The sequence below is a fragment of the Erinaceus europaeus genome, chromosome 14 (assembly GCF_950295315.1).
Source record: "Erinaceus europaeus chromosome 14, mEriEur2.1, whole genome shotgun sequence".
NCBI lineage: Eukaryota > Metazoa > Chordata > Mammalia > Eulipotyphla > Erinaceidae > Erinaceus > Erinaceus europaeus.
In genome coordinates this window covers 41,306,194-41,326,630 of record NC_080175.1, presented here as the reverse complement: position 1 = coordinate 41,326,630, position 20,437 = coordinate 41,306,194, and the positions used below count along the sequence as shown (strand labels likewise).

The window sequence follows — 20,437 nt, the reverse complement described above, 5'->3', positions numbered from 1 at the left end:
TTAAGTATGTGTACTCTGTTTCTCGGATTTGGCTTTTTTTTTTTCAGACATTAGTTCCTTTCTTTCTCTCTTCTCATATTCCCATTACTTCTGTAGTCACTTTTGTAACGGAGTCTGACATTTTTCACAAAGTTTCTTCTCCTCCTCCTCCTCCTTCTTCTTCCTTCTTTTTTTTCTTAAGCCTTGCTCCACCCTCCTCTTCCATTTTAGAGACCATGGCATTCACCCTGCAGTCCTGACATCCTTTCCTCTGATGTTCAAATCTGTTAAATCTTTCTCAGTGAACACAAATTTCATCACAACCTGTGATTTTGTTTGAATTTTTCTCCCAAACTGTCAATCACTTCAGCAAAGAATTCATTTAGTTCCTATGTTCTCAGTTTCCCAACTCTTATACACAGGTAGCCATTCAATTATGTTCTCACCCAAATTTTTAATGGATTATTTTATACATAGGAATAATGACTCTGAAATTGGTTGTCTATATATTTTTTAAAAATATGTTATATATTGATTTATTATTGGATAGAAACAGAGAAATTGAGAGAGAAGGGGAAATAGGGGAACAAAAAGAGAGACATCTGCAGCCCTGATTCACTGCTCATGAAGCTTCCTCCCTGCAGTTGGGGATCAGGGAGTTAATGTGTGTGCTCAATCAGGTGTGCCACCACCTGGTCCCATGTATACCTACCTATTTTATAGAGCATGTCACCTGGCCACCAAGTGACACACGCCTCAGGCTGGCTACCTTGCAGAAGTGACTCTCAGTGGGCAGGCCAGAGACCCCCCACGGGTTATTACCACATTCAGGTTTGATGACTCATCATGCTGCTTCACATATAGAAACATTCTGCTAGCTTTGTACCTTGTAGGAGGTGGACTTTGTCCCAGAATGAGTAACTAACCAAGTGCCTGGCACCTTTTAGGTCTGAGGGCATGGGGGTCGGGTTAGCAGGTGCAGTGCCCATGAGTGCATTGGGCACAGGAGAGACTGCTCTCAGGCCAGTGACCTCATGTGTGTTTGTGTGGAGTGGGGCAGGGGGAGTTGCAAACCTCAGAAAGAGCTACTGGCAGCGTCTGGTCTCTAAGAAGTGGCCAAGATAAGACCCTAGAAATGAGGATGACTCCCCCTTCCCATTGCCCATTATTATTTTTAGAAAGTTTATTCCATTCAATAGGACTTGAGAGAGGGAGATAAAGAGGGAGAAAGTGAGAGACAGACACCTGCAGCACTGCTTCACTGCTCATGAAGCCTGCCCCCTGCAGTTGGGGACCAGGGGTTTGAACCCAGGTCCTTGTGCATGGTAACATGGACATTTATCCATGTGTACCACCACTCTTCCCCTCTTGCTGGGAAATGTGTGGGTTCTCTTGACCCTGGATTGCTACCCTGGCCCCTAGATGATGAGGGAGAGAAGACAGGCAGATCAGTGGTACATCAGGGGATTAGTTGGCGTGATTACAAAGACCTGTGTGGGGGCTGGGTGGTGGTGTACCTGGTTGAGCACACACATTACACTGCACAAGGACCCAGGTTCAAGCCCCCAGTCAGTCCCCACTTGCAGAAGGAAAGCTATGCAAGTGGTGAAGCAGATCCACAGGTGTCTCTCTGTCTCTATCTTCCCTTTCCCTCGATTTCTGGCTGTCTCTATCAAATAAATAAAGATAAAAAAGAATATGAGGAATATATTTACCTTAAAAAAATGTGTGTGTGTGGAAGAAGAATAAGCCCGGACTCATTAAAGCACAGTAAGACAGGTGTTATTCAGATCCCCCCAGGATAGGTATGGGGATCTCCAGATAAACAACAGCAAAGCCGGAGCTTATGACCCAGGAAGGGAAGGGACAGTGGATGGAGATTTGTAGTGGAGGAGGAGCTAGCTTTGTGGCTAACAGGATTGAACTGACAGGATGCTGGTGGAGGGCAGTTCTGGGTGCTGTTTCTTGCCTGAGGGAGGGCGAGAGGGAGGAGAATGAGGAGGATTCAAGTCTCCTATGGTGGTGAGCAGATTAAAGAATGGGGGTGTCTTCTGGCTAAGCTGACTGATCTGTGTTTTTGCTGAAACTGGATGACCATAGATAGGGGCCTACATGTGGGGGGACAGTGCACAGGGGGTTCATCTATCATGGGGGGAGACAGAGTGGCTGGACTGGGAAGCCACTGATGGGCCTCCTCCCCAGGCAGAGGAGGAGAGGGACGACATGGAGCGCGTGAAGCTGGACAACAAGCGCATCCTCTTCAACCTGCTGCCCGCCCATGTGGCCCAGCACTTCCTCATGTCTAACCCCCGCAACATGGTGAGTACGACCCCCCCCCAACCCCCTGGGCACTGCCAGGGGCTAAGCTGGGGGAGGAGGGGTGGGTTCTGCAGGTGAGAGGCACCCTCAGCCCTCAGTGGGTGTGGCCAGGGGCTGGACCCTTGAGATTACTGGGCTCCTCCTTGGATTCCTTGAGAGAGCCTGGCACCCCCACCTGGGTGAGAAAGGAGAATGGATTCAGTGTCCAGTGGCTTCTTGGAGCTTCCTGGCTGCAGGACCTGCCTGTTGGGTAAAGTCATGGCACCACCATCAGCACAGAGCAGGATGGTCAAATGCCACTTCAAAAATAAACTATCCCAGAGGCCTGGGCTTGGTACACCTGGTTGAGTGCACATGTTACCATGCACCAAGACCTGGGGTTGAGCCCCTGTTCCTCACCTGCAGGGGGGGAAGCTTCACATGAGGTAAAGCAGGGCTGAAGGTTTCTCTCCCTCTCTGTCTTTCCTTTCATCTCAATTTCTCTGTCTTACCTAATAAAATAAAAACAAAGGAAAAATGGCCACTGGAAGCAGTGAATTTGTAGTGTGGGCACTGAGCCCCAGAGATAGTCCTGGTGGAAAAGATAAATAAATAAACAAGTTAGTTAACAAACCATCATGCACCAGCACCCCAAGGCCTCCCCCCAGCCCACTCCCTCTCCTCTTTCTCCTCCCCAGATTACTAAAATCCCCACATTAAAATAGTAGTGGTAGTAGTAGTAGTAGAAGCACTGGTAGTGGTAGTAGTAGTGGTGGCTCAGGCTGGGGAAATAGTGTAATGGTTATGTAATGGTTAAAAGATTCTTTTGTTGGGGCCAAGAGGTGACACCCAGTTGAGCTCTGTGTTACCAAGCTCAATGACCCAGATTCAAGTCCTCATCCCCACCTGCAGGGGGAAAGCTTTACAAGTGGTGAAGCAGTGCTGTGTCTCTCTTTCTCTCCTCTACTTCCACCTTCCCTCTCAGCTTCTCTCTGTACCATCCAATAATAAATAAATAAATAAATAAATAAATAAATAAGAAATTGGTGTCTAAGGCTCTGAAGCCCCAGGTTCAAACCCAAGTCTGACCATCAGCCAGAACTGATCAGGGAACTGGGAGAATAAATAGGTAAATAAATAGATACAAAACACACAGGTTCATTCGGGGGGAACCCAAGCTTCATGTGACAGCTGGCAGGATGCCTTTTTCTCATGTTACCCTCATCCCATTCATCCTTCCCTGCTGCCTCTCTTGCCCTCACTCTGCACCTGAGCTCAGACCCACCTTGCCCCTAACCTGGGGTTGGGGGGTCCTGGGACCTCCCTGCAATGACTGGGTACTCTGGCCACGTGTATAGGGTGCTGATCCCTTGACCTTTGACCCCTCAGGACCTCTACTACCAGTCATACTCGCAGGTGGGTGTCATGTTCGCCTCCATCCCCAACTTCAACGACTTCTACATCGAGCTGGATGGCAACAACATGGGTGTGGAATGCCTGCGGTTGCTCAATGAGATTATCGCGGACTTCGATGAGGTAAGGGCCGCCTGGACCCCACCTAGGGGCAGACCTGTCCGGCTTGGAGCCAGGGGCCACCCTTCTATGTTCCCAGGGGCCCAGCGGGCCAACACTTCTCCTGAGCAGTAGGGGAGAAAGCATAGCATGTGTGTCCCTGCTAAGCCCTGAGGGCTAAGCCGTGCCTAGAGGAGCCCTTGCCCTCTCAGGTCAGGGGAGAGGGAGCCTGGGTGGGCACTGAGTGCTGCAAGCCGGGTGCTGGCCCTGTCCTTGTCTTTGGAGGCACCAGGGCTGCTCAGACTCACCTAAAGGGCAGGCAAGGAGATTCCAGTCTGCCCTGGAATGGGATCAGGGTAATGTGAGAAAAAGGCATCCTGGGAGCTGTCACATGAAGCTTGGGGGTCCCCCGCCATGAACCTGTGTGTTTTGTATCTATTTATTTACCTATTTATTCTCCCAGTGCCATGCTCAGTTCTGGCTGATGGTCATACTGGGGAATGAACCTGGGAGGACCCTGTTCTCTTCTCTGGTGACTCTCAACCTGCAAGGTCTGGGCACAATCTGTTCTGTGCTATTCCTCCTCTTTCTCTTCTTCCTGTTCTTCATTCTATTCCTCCTTCTGCCCCTCTGTCTCTTCTTTTTCCTCCTCCTCCTCCTTTTTGTTTAATTGTCACCAGGGTTATTGCTGGTGCTTGGTGCCTGCACAGTGAATCCACTGCTTTAGACTCCCCCCACCCCTGTTTTTATTTGATAGGGCAGAGAAATTGAGAGGGGAGGAAGAGAGATAGAGAGGGAGAGAGATAGCTGAAGACCTGCTTCACTGCTCCTGAAGCTTCCCCCTTGCTGGTGGGGAGAGGGGACTGGAACATAGGTCCTTGTGCATGGTAGTAACATGTGCACTCAACCAGGTGGGCCATGTCAACACCCCAGGTCTGTCCTCTTCTTTGAAATACGCACTTCCCCTGGAACCCCCTATCCCCCTACCCTGTCCCCAGATCTGCGCTGCTCTGTCTGACTGCAGACCTAGTCAAGCACCCATGGAAGGCCTTGCTTTCTAGAAAGTGCTCAGTGGCAACTCTCCAGGAGTCTTAGTGCCCCGGTGACTTGTCTGAAATGTTATGTAACCTTTAACAGTTTTGTGTTTTAAACAAAGCTGATGGACAAAGATTTTTACAAGGACCTGGAGAAGATCAAGACCATCGGCAGCACCTACATGGCTGCTGTGGGCCTGGCGCCCATGGCCGGGATCAAGGTGAGTTACTGCCTGCTTGGGGACTGGATTGGCTTAGTCCCAACTGTTCTGGGACCCTGGCAGGGTCTCAGCTTTAGTCTCTGTTTGTCCTTTGTGTTGTTAATGGGATCTCTGGGACACAATGGCTCATGGAAAGTCACCACAGAGGATATCTCCTAGGGGCTTCCACCAGCCCTAGCCCCTGTCCTTGCCTCCCCCCCTTCCAGCCCCACATCCCCATGGGACCACCTAGATCTGCAGGCCCAGCTCCAGTGAGAATTCCTCCCTCTCAGTGCAGAACTGGGAATGAAGTCCTCAGATTTTCTCTACTAAAAAAAGGGGGGAAATAATGCAGTGAGTAGAAAACTATGATAAATACAGTAGATAATGACTCACTGTCTTGAAGAGAGTTTAAATAGACCCAGTGTTAGCATTAGCAAAGATGAACTTCAGATAAAGCAAAGTTCAGAACAAGGAAAATGATCAGAAGCAATGAGCAAATTATTTTAAAAAGGTAGCTCTCCAAGAACTGCAAGCTTTTGGGGGCTGGGTGGTGGCACACCTTGTTGAGCATACATGTTACAATGCACAAGGACCCGGGTCTGAGCCCCCAGTCCCCACCTGCAGAGGGAAAGCTTTGCAAGTGGTTAGGCACATCTGCAGGTGTCTCTCTGTCTCTCCCTCTTCTCTCTCCCTTTCTATCTCTCCTACTTCTCTCAATTTCTGGCTGACTTTATCCAATAAATAAATAAAGATAATAATAAAAAAAGAACTGCAAGCTTTAAGATTTCTTCATTTAACAGAGTGTTAAAATACCTGAGTTTCACAGAGAAACAAGAGAATGCACTTTTTCTTTCTTTGATCATTTACTAGGGGTGGAGGGTTAATGGGTTACAATACAGTTGTTGACCCATGGGTACAATTTCCCAATTTCTGGTGATAGGTGTTTGCAAAATGTTTTTGCTCCCAACTTAATGTCATTTTCCACCAGAGCCCTTGTTCAGCTCTGGCTTATGGTTGTGCTGGGGATTGAACCTTAGACCTTAGAGCCTCAGGTATGAAAGATCATTGCTGTTTACTGTACTATCTCCCCAGCCAGTCAACCTACTCTTATGAGATGTCTTTAGTACCCCTCTAACAGGAATCTGTAGGCTCAGTGAGCCTAAAGGCAGTAAAGGTAATCAAACTGAACCATCATCGATCGAACCATCATAAATCAAGTGAGTGTAATTGGCATCGATACACAAAACCATCATCACCAGCAGAGAACATTTCTGCTGAAACTCACATAGCGCATTTGCCAAGACGTAACAATGGGGGCATGAACACGTCTAAACAAGAATAGAGGAACAGAAACGATGTAACACATGTTCTTACCAGGTAGCTCTGAACCTCAATTCCACCGGGACCCAGAATGTTTGTCACCAGGAATCCATTTTATTTTATCTTATTTTATTTTATTTTATTTTAATTAATTAATTATTTAATTTATTTATTATTGGATAGAGACAGAGAAATTGAGAGGGGAGTGGAGATAGAAAGGGAGACACCTGCAGCTCTACTTCACCACTTGTGAAGCTTCCCTCCCTGCAGGTGAGGACCAGGGACTTGAACTCTGATCCTTGTGCATTGTAGTTTGTGCACCTAACCAGGTGCACCACCTCTTGGCCCTCCAGAATCCCCCTTTTTTTAAATATTTATTTTATTTTAATATTTTTTTAATATTTATTTTATTTATTTATTCCCTTTTGTTGCCCTTGTTGAGAATCCCCCTTCTTCTTCTAGCGTTTGCCCTTCTTCCATAGCCAGTCAACAGCGTCAGATTGAAAGCTGTCAGGAGCTGCTTGTTGCTGGCTTTGAAAGTGACTGGGATCCATGTGGATTCAGTCGGCTAGGAAGGATCGTCAGTTTCCCCAATGAATGGGTACTCACGGGATGCACCACGGGAAGGTCAATCCAATGCATCCTAGAATCCCCCTTTTTTATACCAAAACAGAAGGGAAGAGAATCTGGAAAACACCAGAGGAAGCCAGGCACTGTTTCTCTTATCAGAGAGAGAAGAGGGAAAAGGAAAGACACTCTAAAATAGTAGTAGGTGTAGGGGAAACTTAGAAAGGAAGTGAAGGCAGGACCATAGAAGTAATGAAAAATGGACAATATAGATAGCCTACCCATATCTATTACCTGGGAAGATCTATTGCAGTTTCCATTGGAGGGGGATGGGGACACAGAACTCCAATGGTATGAAGTGGTACCCCTGTTATCTTATAATTTTGTAAATCAATATTAAATCACTGACTCATCAAGATGTGTGGGGTGGAACAAATCCACACTTTAAGATCTTTGTATGGGGTAGGTGGCAGGTGATGATGCACCTGGTTGAGCACACATGATACAATGCACAAGGACCTGGGTTCAAGCCCCCGTTTCCCACCTGCAGGGGGAAAGCTTTGCAAGTGGTGAAGCAGTGCTGCAGGTGTCTTCCTTTCTCTCTTCCTCTCTGTCTCTCCCTTCCCTCTCCATATATGGCTGTCTCTATCAAATAAATAAAGATAATAAAAATTTTAAAATCTTTGTATCATAGTTTTCACAAACTAGGAAAGAATGATTCAAAACCAATGACCTAAATTTCCAACCTGTAAAGCTAGAGAAAGAAGAGCAACATAAACAGAAAGCAAAGCCAAACAAACAAACAAAAAAACTAGAGCGCAAAGCAGTGAAACTGAAAACGATAAAATGAAACCAAAAACTGGCACTCTGAAAAGATCGATGAAATTTGTGGCATCTAGCTATGTGAGTGAAGAAAAAAGAGAGAGGGGGGAAACATTAATTATTAATAATGTAAATAAAAGCACAGCCATTTCTATTAAACCAATGAACATCAAAGAATTAAGTCAGTGTTTTCATGAATGTAAATGCATTAGCGTACAACAAATATGAGCCAGTTGAATAAGTACAGCAGCGCATGAAAATAATTATATACCACAAAACAGTCATATTTATTCCATATCTGCAAGGCTGGTTCAGGATTTCAAAACCAATTAAACAAAAGACACCATATTAGCAGAGGAAAGAGGAGAAATAATGATTATCTCAATTGATTTAGAAAGATAATTTTGCACCTGCCAGTACCCATTTCTAATTAAAAGACAACAACAACAAACCTCAGCAGACTGTAGGAATGGGATGGGGGGACTGGGGTGGGTTTGTGGTGGTTGGGTGGTGAGGTTGTGGGGGTGAGGCTGGGGGCTTTCAGGTCCTGGTGCAGGATGGTGGAGGAGGACCTAAGCTGGGCGTGAGCGTGCTTTAAAGAAAACTGAGAAATTTTACACATGTACCAACAACTGTATTTACTGTTGACTATAAACCATTAATCCCCCCAATAGTAATAACAGAACATCTACAAAATCCCTGTGGACTGGCATAAAAGAGAAATATCTGCCTCCCCCCTTAAATCAAGGATTGTGTTAAGAACAAGACAGCAAGGTCCCGTCACCATTCATACTGGAAGTCCTCAATCACTAAGATGAGAAAAAGAAATAAAAGGCATACAGACTGATAAGGAAGATTTAAAAAAAAAAAACAACTCTATCTTTCATTACAGATGACATGATGGTCTTTGTAGAATACTTAAAAGAATCCATTTTTTAAAAGACTCCTAGAACTACAAATGTCCTACAGAAAGATTGTAGGAGATAAGATAAACAAATAGGAGTCAGCTCTCAGCAAGTGGATTCTGAGAATATCATAATTACTGGACTGCTGACATAGCTCATTAGGCAAGTGCAAGCTTTGCCATGTGCAGGACCAAGATTCAAGCCAGCCCCCTACCACACACACAGTCAATGAAACATCAATGCTATGGTGTCTGCCTCTCTCTCTGTCCCTATCTAAAATAAATACTAGGCATTGGCTTAACAAAATATATAATATCTCTATGAGGAAGCCATAAAATTCTGATAAAAGAAATTAAAGATGATCTAAATAGGGAGTCGGGCGGTAGTGCAAAAGGTTAAGCATACGTGGTGCAAAGCGGAAGGACCCACGTAAGGATCCCGGTTCAAGCCCCCGGCTCCCCACCTGTAGGGGAGTTGCTTCACAAGCAATGAAGCAGGTCTGCAGGTGTCTATCTTTCTCTCCCCCTCTCTGTCTTCCCCTCCTCTCTCCATTTCTCTGTTCTATCCAACAATGACAACAAAACTATAACAGTAAAACAAAAAGGGCAACAAAAGGGAATAAATAAACTTTTTTTAAAAGATGATCTAAATAAATGGGAAGAAATGCAATGTTCCTCTACAGGAAGATTAAATATTGTTAAAATATTAGTTATTCCTAATTTGATCTGGAGATGCAATGCAATCCCAGTCTAGATTCCAGAAGGTTGTTTTGTGATAATGACTAACCGATCCCAAGTTGACACAAAGAGGGAAAAGTCACAGAGTAAAGTTAACACAATGCAACTTCAATAGGATAAAGGTGGAGAACTCTACCTGACTTCAAGACTTAGTAGAAAGCTACCAGAATCAGGTCAGTGTGGCAGAGGCAACGGTTGATTCTATCAATGGAACAGACTGGAAAGTCCAGAAATTGAGCCACATCAGTATGGTCAGATGATCTCTGTCTGACAAAGGAACAAAGGCAGTGCAGTGGGACACAAAAACAACTGTTTCAATAAATGGTTCTGGTTTCATGCACAGTTCTGATTGTATGCTTCACAAAAATCAACTCAAATTATAGAACTAACTTTGAAATGCAACTTCACAAAACTTCTAAAGGATAAGATGGGAATTATAAAACAAATCTAGGTGACATTGGACTTTTTGCTAAATTTTTTAGATAGAACACTAATGACACAATTCATAATTTTTTAAAAATTCTGCTCAGAGATAGAAATCATAGTAAAAATAACTCCCTAGAATGGGATAAGAACTTTGCAAACCCCTTCTTTGATAAAAGGAAAAATATATCTTTGGATGTTTTGGATATGAGTCCTCTCCCAGGTGGCCTGCAGGCTTCTTGTCTGTAGGAGGAAGTGGTCTGGGCTCAGACAGACTGGCCTCTGGGTGGGTTCATTCTCTGCCCTCAGGAACCAGGAACTTTGGGGAGTACACCCCCCCATCAGTCCCATAGTGTAGAATACGGCAATGCACATACACTAGGAAGTGGGGAGGGAGGTGTCCATATTGTGGGTGTGGGCTCAGGCTCCCCTAGGGTTTCCAGGCTGGTCTCCTGTGGGGGTCCTTAACCTCCCCACCCTTGCACCCTCTGCACAGAGTGACCGCCCCCTGTCCTCACACAGGCTAAGAAGTGCATCTCCACCCACCTCAGTACGCTGGCCGACTTCGCCATCGACATGTTTGACGTCCTGGACGAGATCAACTACCAGTCTTACAATGACTTCGTACTCCGTGTGGGTGAGTCCCTGGCATAGCACCCCAGGCTTGGGATAGCAGAGGTGTGGACATGACAGGAGACAGGTCTGCAGGCTTGCTGGTGAGAAAGGCCGTTCCTCATGCTGCCAGTGCCGGACTCCCTGTCTGGATGACCAGCTCTGTGAGGCCTGGATACTCATGCCTAGGTCCTCCCACCTGGCAGGCTGGGTCAGTATCCTCTAAGTGGGTTGGGGTGTCCAGGTTGTTGTTGTTGGTGGTGGTGTGGTCTCTCTCTGTTTCAACAGCCATCTGGAAAGTTCCCACTTTGATACTTTTCTTCCATGTCCACCTTGCTTGGGCTAGAGCTCTTCTAAGCTCACACTACCCAATCAGTCAATCAACCAGTCAGTTTGTAGAGCCAGGGTTTTGAGCATGAGTGATTTCACCACTCTTAGGCCTCTTTTACCTGGAGATAGAGAAAAGGAGAGATAGCATCGCACTGGAGCTCCTGCCACCCCCTACCCTTCAGTCCTCAGATACTCCCATGGGGTATCAGGATTTGAACTTGGGTTGCACACATGGCAACAAGTGCTTTACCCACTGAGCCATATCTCTGGCCCCTCACACCACTCAGTCCTGCCTCTTTGCTCTCTTCCCCCACACCATGCCCACACCCCACTACCCAGGCCCTGGGGGGCTGACTGGGTCCATGGCAGACACATCTGACCCCCCTTGACTGAGTGTAGAAGATCCAAGCATGGGTACTGAATGGCAAGTTACAGGGAGGGCAACCCGAGCCAGAAAGCTCCTGCAGATTCAGGAGGGGTTTGGGGGCACCAGGCCCTGTGGGTGGTTCTAGGCCTGTGTGAGCCTCAGCCCACATAGGGAGAAGGAACTTCTTGCTCCTTTGAGAACTTTCTGAATCAGCCCAGTCTGCCTGGGCTCCACACCTTGAAAGGCATGTGGTTGTCTTAGGGAATCAGGAGCCACTCCTGTTCCTTCTGGAACATGCAGCAGAGGCTCTGCAGACTGAACACCCAGCCTTCCACTTATTTCATCATTACCACCACCATCATCATCAGACTTTTACTATTCTGAGCTGACTTCTTCAGTTTATAGAGACAGTCAGATACAGACAGCACAGTAGCAAAGTTTCCTCATGTAGTGGGGGCCCAGTTTATATCTGGGTAGTGGATAGGGCAAAGCAGGCACACTACTCAGGGGAGCTATCTTGCCAGTCCTTGTTAGACTTCTGTTTTGTTTGTTTGTTTTTGCAGCTAGAGTTATCTCTGGAGCTCTATATCTGTACTGCTCTACCATTCTCAGTGGCCAGTCTTTTCTTTCTCTTCCCTCTTCTCTCTCTCTCTCTCTCTCTCTCTCTCTCTCTCTCTCTCTCCTTATTGACAGAGAGTGAATGATAGGGAGAAAGTGAAACACTTGCTGCTTGTAGAAATTCCCCACCACCACCACCTTGCAGGTGAGAACCAGGGACGTGTGTGTGTGTGTGTGTGTGTGTGTGTGTGTGTGTGTATATAGGTAACCTGTATTTGTTTTTGTACAGACAGAAATTAAGAGGAAAGGAGGAAAGGTGTGTGGGGGGGACTAGAGACCTGCTTCACCAATTTGTGAAGCTCCCCCACTGCAGATGGAAACCAGGGGTTTGAACCCAGGTCCTTGCACATGTTAAGGCATGCACTCTGCTGGGAGCTCCACTGCCCCACCTGTTTCCTGGGTGGATTTATCCTGGGGTCATATTAAGGGTCAGGATTGCCTTCCTAGTTGCCACAGTTCAGCAGGCAGGGTGCAGGCAGAAGCTGGACACCGCCACCCCTACTGTGGGACCCCTGCTTTGGTGAGGGGCATGGTACTCAGTGGGTCCAAGGGTGCTGGATCTCACTGGAACAGCCTTTGCCTACGGAGCCACGCCCAAGCTACACGCCCATATCCTACTGCCTTCCAGGAATCAACGTGGGCCCCGTGGTGGCCGGAGTGATTGGTGCTCGCAGACCGCAGTACGACATCTGGGGCAACACGGTCAATGTGGCCAGCCGCATGGACAGCACAGGGGTCCAGGGTAGAATCCAGGTCAGTGCACCTCAGGGGCCCCGAGACTCAGGTGCAGGTGGGGAGGCAGAGGAGGGGCGGGCAAAGGCCCCACCTAGCCCTCAGTGTGTGCTGCTCAGCACAGGTTCCCAGCCCCAGACATCAGGACTCACCTCTCACCATCTTCCCCCTTTATGTCCCCAAGGGGCACTTGCTGGGCTGCAAAATAGCTCTGCTGCTTTGCCAGGTACAAGATCCAGGTTCAAACCTGGCCCCCACGGCATTGAAGGAAGCTTTGGTGCTGTGGCCTCTTTCACCTTTCACTTTCTCTGACTTTATTTATTTATTTATTTATTTATTATTTTCAATAGAGATAGAAATTGAGAGGCAAGAGGGAGATGGAAGTGGAGAGAGAAATAGACACCTGCAGACCTGCTTCATTACTTATGAAGCTTCCTGTCTGCAGCTGAGGACCAGGGGCTTAAACCTGGGTTCTTGAGCATTGAGTGTGTTTGTGAACTCTACTGGATGCACCAGCAGCCAGCCCCTGTCTCTATTTAATACATATATATGGAGAGAGAGAGCTTGCTAACAGAGCTTGCGGCTTTTTTTTTTTTTTTTTCTTTAGCTCTGGCTTATGGTGGTGCAGCGGATTGAACCTGAGGCTTTAGAGCCTCGAGCATGAGAGACTGTTTGCGTAACCATTATGCTGTCTTTCCTGCCCTGCCAGGTGTTTCAGGAGCAACAATGAGACATAATGCCAGACCAGGACCAGGCTTGAGGGCACTTACTGTGGGGGAGGCAGGGACTGAGTTCCAGCCAGGCTGACATGAGTCACATCAAGCCTGCTGGCGTGGTATTGAGGAGGGCTGCTAGAAACACCTTAAGGATCTTGAGCCTGCACTTCAGATGGGAAGAGTCTTTATATCTAAAATCACCGGGGTTTGTGGAGGGAGTCTCAGAGCCACATCCTGGAGACAGGGAAAAAGCCGGAGGAAAGCTAACATGCTTGCTGCCACTTCCCCCTGCCCCACGCTGAACTAGTACTTGTTAGTCCTAGTAAACTCCTGGGTTACTGGAGTGCAGAGAGCTTGGGCCTGGAGTCCAGTTCCACCTGAAGACATATTTCGCCTTTTTCTGGTCACTGATGCAAAGGGGACCAGGGAGAGAGTCTGAGATAATTGCAAAAGTTTTATAAAATTTATTGAAACAAACAAGTTAAGAAATAGTCACCAAAAAAGGGTAGGGTGGACAGCAAAAAGGAGCCATATGCCTCCCAGGTGAGACTGGGAGGCCTGTCAGCAGGGAGAGATCCAGCTGCCTTCTGCTAGGCAGGATGTTCTGGCTGTCTATTTCAGAGAAAACTGGGTCTGTGGAAAGCTGGGTAGAGGGAAGTGTCAGTAGCACCCCTGCTGACAGGGGGCAGATCTCTAGTCAGTGGCCAGGTGTGGTGCCTTATCTTTTGATGTGCAGAATGGTTAGAAACTGACTGGTAAGTTTTGCCTTAAATGTAAGGGTGTTCACTGTCTCTTGCCATCTTGTCAGCTTGTCAAAAGCCTTATTATTTTTTAAAATTTCATTAGTGACTTTATAAAGATTTACAAAATTATAAGATGACAGGGCTATACTTCCATATCCAACAAATCCAATAAAGTAGTTAAGGTGGCCAGGTGGTGATGCATCCTTTGAGCACACGTTACAATGTGCAAAGACACAGGTTTGAGCCCCTGCTCTACACCTGCAGGGGGAAAGCTTCACAGTGCTGCAGGCGTCTCTTTCTATCTCCCTTCCTAACTCCTCTCCCCTCTCAGTTTTTCTCTGTCCGACCTAATAAATAATATAAAACAATTAAAATTCAAATTAGAACTCCTCTTTTCTTTTTTGCCTCTATTAGATATAAACTAAAGTTCTTTTTTTTTTTTCCTCCAGGGTTATTGCTGGGCTCGGTGCCTGCACCATGAATCCACCGCTCCTGGAGGCCATTTTTCCCCCTTTTTGTTGCCCTAGTTGTTGCAGCCTCCTTGCGCTTATTATTGCCATTGTTGACATTGCTTTATTGTTGGATAGAACAGAGAGAAATGGAGAGAGGAGGGGAAGACAGAGGGGGGGGAAGATAGACACCTGCAGACCTGCTTCACCGCCTGTGAAGCGACTCCCCTGCAAGTGGGGAGCCGGAGGCTCGAACCGGGATCCTTACGCCGGTCCCTGCGCTTTGCACCACGTGCGCTTAACCCACTGCGCCACCGCCCGACCCCCAAATTAAAGTTCTTTTTAAAATTTTTCTATTAGCGATTTAATACTGACTTACAAAATTATAAGATAACGGGTAAAATTCCACACTGTTCCCACGATCAAAGTTTTGTGTCTCCATTCCTTCCACTGGAAACTGCAGTAGTTCTCCCAAGGTGTGTCTATGTGTGTGTGTGTACACACACACACACACACACACACACACATACATGTCCCATTTTTCCTATGGTCCTGCCTTTTCATCCTTTCTAAGTCATACCTACTACTTCTGAGTGTCCTCCCCCCACCCACCCTTTTTATTCTCCTCTCTGAGTCCTGATGGAGTTGGACTTCAGAGTCCTCTGGTCATCTTCCCCTAACATTTCTTTCCCTATGGGAATATGGACCAGAATTCCTTATGGTGTGCAGAAGGTGGGAGTTCTGGCTTCTGTAATTGCTTCTCCACAGGACATGGGCATTGGCAGGCCAATCTGTACCCCCAGCCTTAAACTGAAGTTCTTTTCTCACCAATAATAGATCATAACTGATGCAGTCTGGAGTTCCATTTTATTTATTTATTTATTTTTAAATTTTATTATATTTTTATTTTTATTTATTGGATAGAGACAGCCCGAAATTGAGAGGGAAGCGGGGGAGAGAGACAGAAAGGGGGGGGGGGACCTATAGCACTGCTTCACCACTTGCAAAGCTTTCCCCCTGCAGGTGGGGGCCGGGGGCTTGAACCTGGGTCCTTGCACATTGTAGCATGTGTACTCAACCAGATGTACCACCAACTGGCCTTGGAGTTCCATTTCAATGATAGCAGGTTCTGACTAGAATGTCTCCACAGTGGCTTTTCCTCCTTTCTTGTATGGTGACAACCGCCCCCTCCCTCCTTTCCTCTGCCTGCAGGTGACAGAGGAGGTCCACCGACTGCTGCACCGGGGCACCTACAGCTTCGTGTGCCGCGGCAGAGTCAGCGTCAAGGGCAAAGGCGAGATGCTCACCTACTTCCTGGAGGGCAGGACTGATGGCAGTGGCTCCCAGACCAGGTCCCTGAACTCAGGGCGCAAACTCTACCCTTATGGCAGAGCTGGCTTCCACAACAGACTGCCCACAGGTCATCCCCCTGGGTCTCCTGTGGCTGGTCTCCCCATCAGAGCTGACCTGGGGTCTCTGCAGGGCTCCGGGGTCACCTCTGGGCCCCCCACCCAGCACCCACCTCCTGGAACAGCTGGGAAGGAGGCTTAGTGGAGGCCTTGCTGGGGGCAGAGGACATGCATGCTTGGGGGAGCTCTGGGGGCTCCTGCAGGGACAGCTAGACCGACAGAGCAGGGGAGGGGGCTGGCAGCTGGGCTGGGTGAGGGCTCTGTCCAGACATGGTTGGGGGTGATTTGGGGGAGGAGAACACCCATTTGCACCCTTGTGTCCACAAGGCTTTTGCCGGAGCCCAGGGCACGCCAAGCTGCCTGATGAGCCAATTCAGCTCGGGGTGTCAGCACCTCCTTAGCTTCCAGTGAGGAAGTGCCTGGAAGTCACACCAGAGGCCTGGGACAGCAGCCCCCAGGAACTCAGAGCTGGCCTTGCTGTGGACGGTGTTGGATAGGCATGATAAGCTGTCCCTGTCACCATGGTGTGGCTGAAGGTGACTACTGTCTCTCCAGCAAAAGAGGAGTTGATCTGAGCCAGAAGTCCATCTTCTGGAATTCCTGGGGCTGGGGACTAGGGAATGACCTTGAAGCCACATCTCCAAGTATTAAGTGCAGCCTGAGCACTCACCTGACCCCCTGGGTGTCCTGGCTTCCACCCAATCTTTTCTCTGCCCCCCTGGCCAGGCTGCCCAAGGGGGAAAAAGGGGTCAGCCCATCTCCTCCTGCCTTCTGTCCTGGGTGCCCATATTGGCTGAGTCTGAGGACCACTGACTCTTCTGGCCAAGGGAGAGCTTATTAGTGGAAGGTGTCACTCTGGTAGGAGTCACTCTTAGGAGGAGTTGTGTGACATTGTGGAGCTCCTGTACAGTCATGAGTCCCAGTGTCCCTGCTCCAATTTGTGGGGAGGGACTGTCCACAGCTCTCTGAGCTGGGCATCTCTCACATGTATCTCTCTGGTCAGGGCAGAGACCAAGGGTGTGCTGGAGGCACTGGGGGGGCAGGGCCTCAAGGAAGGGTGTGACTGAAGGAAGCCCCAGAAGTCATTAGAGGAGGCAAACAGAGACTAGTTCTCCACTGTAGGCCAAGGGCAGTTTGAAAGCAGGGGTTGAGGGGTGGGAGGAATGGGAGGCATGGAATGGGATTGTCCAGAGGAGACCTCACAGCCGAAGGGTGATGGCCAGCTGGCCACCGCTCTGAGTGACACCTCTGCACGCATTTTGGATCTCAATGTAGGGCAGCACCAGCATGGTCAGTGGTCAGCCCTCTGGTCACTTGTGGGCAACACAGGTCTTAGGACACAGACAACAGAGAGGCAGCCCCCTGCTGTTCCAGACACATCCACTATGCTGAGCCCCATCACAACCTTGCTCTCTGGGGAAGGGCTCAGCCTCTGGGGGAACACCTAGTCATTTCAAGGGCCTCGCGCCTGTGTGGCCCCTGCTCGTTCTTGGTTCTGTCCCCTGGGTGTACCTGCAATTGGTCTCTGCTTCAAGTGTCCACATAGGGCGGGGCAGGTAGGATGGACAGGATAGTGCACTGCCCCATACTGTGTGGCCACACCTTGAGGAGGGGGACACCCTGTTGGGAGACAGAAGCATAGGCACAACCAGGAGGCCATCCCTGGATGCGCTGGGTGTCTGCCAAGTGATCAGGAACCCTGTAGAGGTGGCCAAGCTGATGCCAGGGTGTCAGGAGGCACCCCAGCAAGAGCCAGGCCTATGTGGCACCAGGTTCAGCACTGACCCAGGGTTCCAGGCAGGCCAGGCTTACGCCTCTGGGTGGAAGCCAGCAGGAATGGTACCTCAGGGCCACGGGCTGCTGCCCCTGCTCACTCTGAGCAGAGCCTCACCCCCGAGGCCTAGTATGGGCAGCAGGGAAGCCATTGGGCACTTGACTGTTTTACAGAAGCAGCAGTGAGGCTTCTAGAAGCTTCTATGAGCCACCGCATCTCCTCCATCATCAGCAGTCCTGACCCCCACTGCCCCCCACCCCTGCGGTCCCGGAGCCACTCAGCCATAATGTCCGCTCCGTGGGGGTCTGGCAAATGACTTCCTTTTTCTTTATGATCGGACTGTCTGTTATTGCCTTATTTATTTTGAAATCTTGTACAGTGCCCCACATGTACAAATGTTAGGGCCTTCTTCTGGGTATGATTCTCTCTGAAATTTTTAAATTTAAGATGCTGTGTAAATAGTGCACTGGTTACAGGTACTACCTGTCCAGTCCTACCAAAAAACAAAAAAGGAATCCCTCTCCATGCTTCCCCTTGTCAATGGCACACTTTACCCACCTATGTGATTTTCCTAAGGCCTCCCAGCCCCTGCTTGACAAAGCTATGATTCTTTGGAATGACCCCTTGTCTCCCTCTGGGACCCATCCTCGCATGCCTTGTAGTACACTCGACCTCAGTAGATAGGATGCAGCCCCTCAATTTCCAAATGTTTGTTCTCATGAACTCTGACCCTGGGCCAGTCCACCCTGCCTCTTCCTTGTCCTGCACTATGGTCACCACCCCCTCTACAGCACTGACCTGGCAACTTGGGGCTTGTCCCAAGCTTCTCCAAAGCCACCAGAGCCTCCAGAGACCTTCTGTCACTAGAAGCAATAACTCTGCCTCCAGACTCCAGAGACCTCTGGCCCAAAGCATGCTGGGAGTTCCAACACAAGCCATGTATACAGTTTGCCCAACGTGACTGACACTTTTGGGGGGACAGAGGCAGGCAGCTGAGATTCTTAGGGCCTCTCTACAGACCCAGTTCAGGGCTTTTCACTTTGTGGGGGCTTGCTACCCACACCTGGGCATGGAAAGCATTCAGCAACCCCTGAGGGAGGATGGAAGGACACAGTCTGTGCCCAACTGTGACTCTTGTGACTCCATCTTAGCCACATGGAGGATGCTGTGTGGGGTGTTGTACTGGCTTGAGGTGAACCGTCTCCGTCCCATCAGGAAGCTCCTGTATGTGCGGGTATTCGACTGGCTGATGTGGGGAGTGTGGACAGTGTCCAGCCAGCCATCAAAGACATTGTGACTTGCCCCTGCCTCCATGCCTCCAGAAGCCACATGGGTGTCCCTAGAACCATGCCGAGCTAGCACAGGTGTCTTCTCTGGGAATGCAGGGTGAGTTGGCCTGCCAGACCTCTGTTTTCTTGACGCCTCAGCTATTTGGCACCCCCCCTGGGGTGCTGAGTCAGGGGATTCTGCTGGTCCATGTGGACTGGCCACCCAGCATGAGAGCACACCTGTGTGCCTCTCCCAGCACAGGTCAGGAGGTGCCTACACTCACATGTGCACCTGATGGCAACTGTCTCCAGGTGGGTTACACACCTGCTAATACTCAAATGTATTAAACTGTGGGCTACATACATATTGAGCCTGGAATCTGAGCAGCCAGACTAGGCAGTCACTTTTAATTTAAAAAGAAAGCAAGGTCCATCTCCTTAGAGTTAGTGGTTTCAAAGTGTTTGGTTTTGGTGAGAGACCAATGTGGGACTTGATAGGACAGTAGTGTCCCAGTGTCCAGGCACAACCCCCCACCCCACCCACCCACCCACACACAGTTCACTTTAAATGTTAAAGCTTGGTGTCGACAGCCTTGTGCTCGTTTCAGTTAAGGCTCTAGGTTCTGCAGCAAGTAAACTAGATTTTTTTTTCCCCACCAGGGTTATTATCACTAGGGCTCAGTGCCTACGTGTTGAATCCACTGCCCCTGCCAGCCATTACACCTATTTTTTCCTTTTTATTTTATTTGATAGGACAGAAAGAAATCGAGAGGGTCAGGAAGGTAGAGAGGGAGAAAGAGAGACACCTGCAGACCTGCTTCACAGCTTGTGAAGCTTCCCCTGCAGTTGGGGAGCAAGGGCTTGAACCCAGGTGCATGGTAATGTGTTTATTCAACCAGGTGCACCATGCCTGGCCCCTTATAGCTTTTTTTTAAGTGACATTCTTGGTAGACAGTTTTTAGTGGCTTTGCTTATATGCCTTCCTGGGTCCTTAGACCAGAGTTGGGCTTAAATCGGAGGCAGGAGCCAACTCGGGGCCGTGAAAGAGGGCCCAGGGCAGCCAGGACCAGGTTTATCTGGAGGGTCAGCTGGGGCTGGTGTGGACTCAGGCCTCCAGATTGAATTGCAAAGGAGTGAAGAGAAGATGGATAGGCATTACCAAGACTGGTGCACCATTTGTGCCTGGAGCAAAGGCCACACCCCCTCGCCTGGCTCCCATTATAATCATTAGAGTCCCCACCTGGGTCAGGTTGGCTGAGACTTCGTCCCACCCCAGTCAAGCCCATAGGCTGCAGCTGGGCCAAGCCTGAGCCCCCCCATAATCCTCCAGAATGTTGGGTCGCTCCCCAGAAACCAGCTCATGAGGATCCCCCTGCAAGAGGTCAAAAATACAGGATGTACCTTCCAGAGGTTTCCAATGGGCTCTGCTTTATACAGCAAGCCTCCCTCTGAGCAGTACATGTCCAGGTGAGGGCCTCAGCCTGCTTTGTGGGTGGTGTGGGTGTGCCTGCAGGCCTCTCTGACCCATTCTGAACTGTCTTGAGAGGCAGAAGGCCACATGGTACAGCATAAGGGGGTGCAGAGGGTGGCACCAGAGTGCATGGGAAGGCCTGCAATTT

The 20,437-nt window shown here is 48.9% G+C and overlaps 1 protein-coding gene across 3 annotated transcripts in view; it reads left to right on the top strand.

Moving 5' to 3' along the window:
* The window catches only part of ADCY1 (adenylate cyclase 1), a 99,099-nt gene extending 81,755 nt beyond the window's left edge, over nucleotides 1–17,344 (top strand). For 2 of the 3 annotated variants that reach the window (XM_060171570.1, XM_007536398.3), the window contains 6 exons: nucleotides 2,182–2,298; nucleotides 3,667–3,813; nucleotides 4,946–5,044; nucleotides 10,323–10,437; nucleotides 12,356–12,480; nucleotides 15,580–17,344. In XM_060171570.1, coding sequence (XP_060027553.1) covers nucleotides 2,182–2,298; nucleotides 3,667–3,813; nucleotides 4,946–5,044; nucleotides 10,323–10,437; nucleotides 12,356–12,480; nucleotides 15,580–15,918 — 942 coding nt within the window. In that variant the 3' untranslated portion in view covers nucleotides 15,919–17,344. Of the gene's footprint in view, nucleotides 1–2,181; nucleotides 2,299–3,666; nucleotides 3,814–4,926; nucleotides 5,045–10,322; nucleotides 10,438–12,355; nucleotides 12,481–15,579 lie in introns of those variants that run through there. The other variant, XM_060171571.1, reaches the window with a different exon arrangement.
* Nucleotides 17,345–20,437: the final 3,093 nt, after the last annotated feature.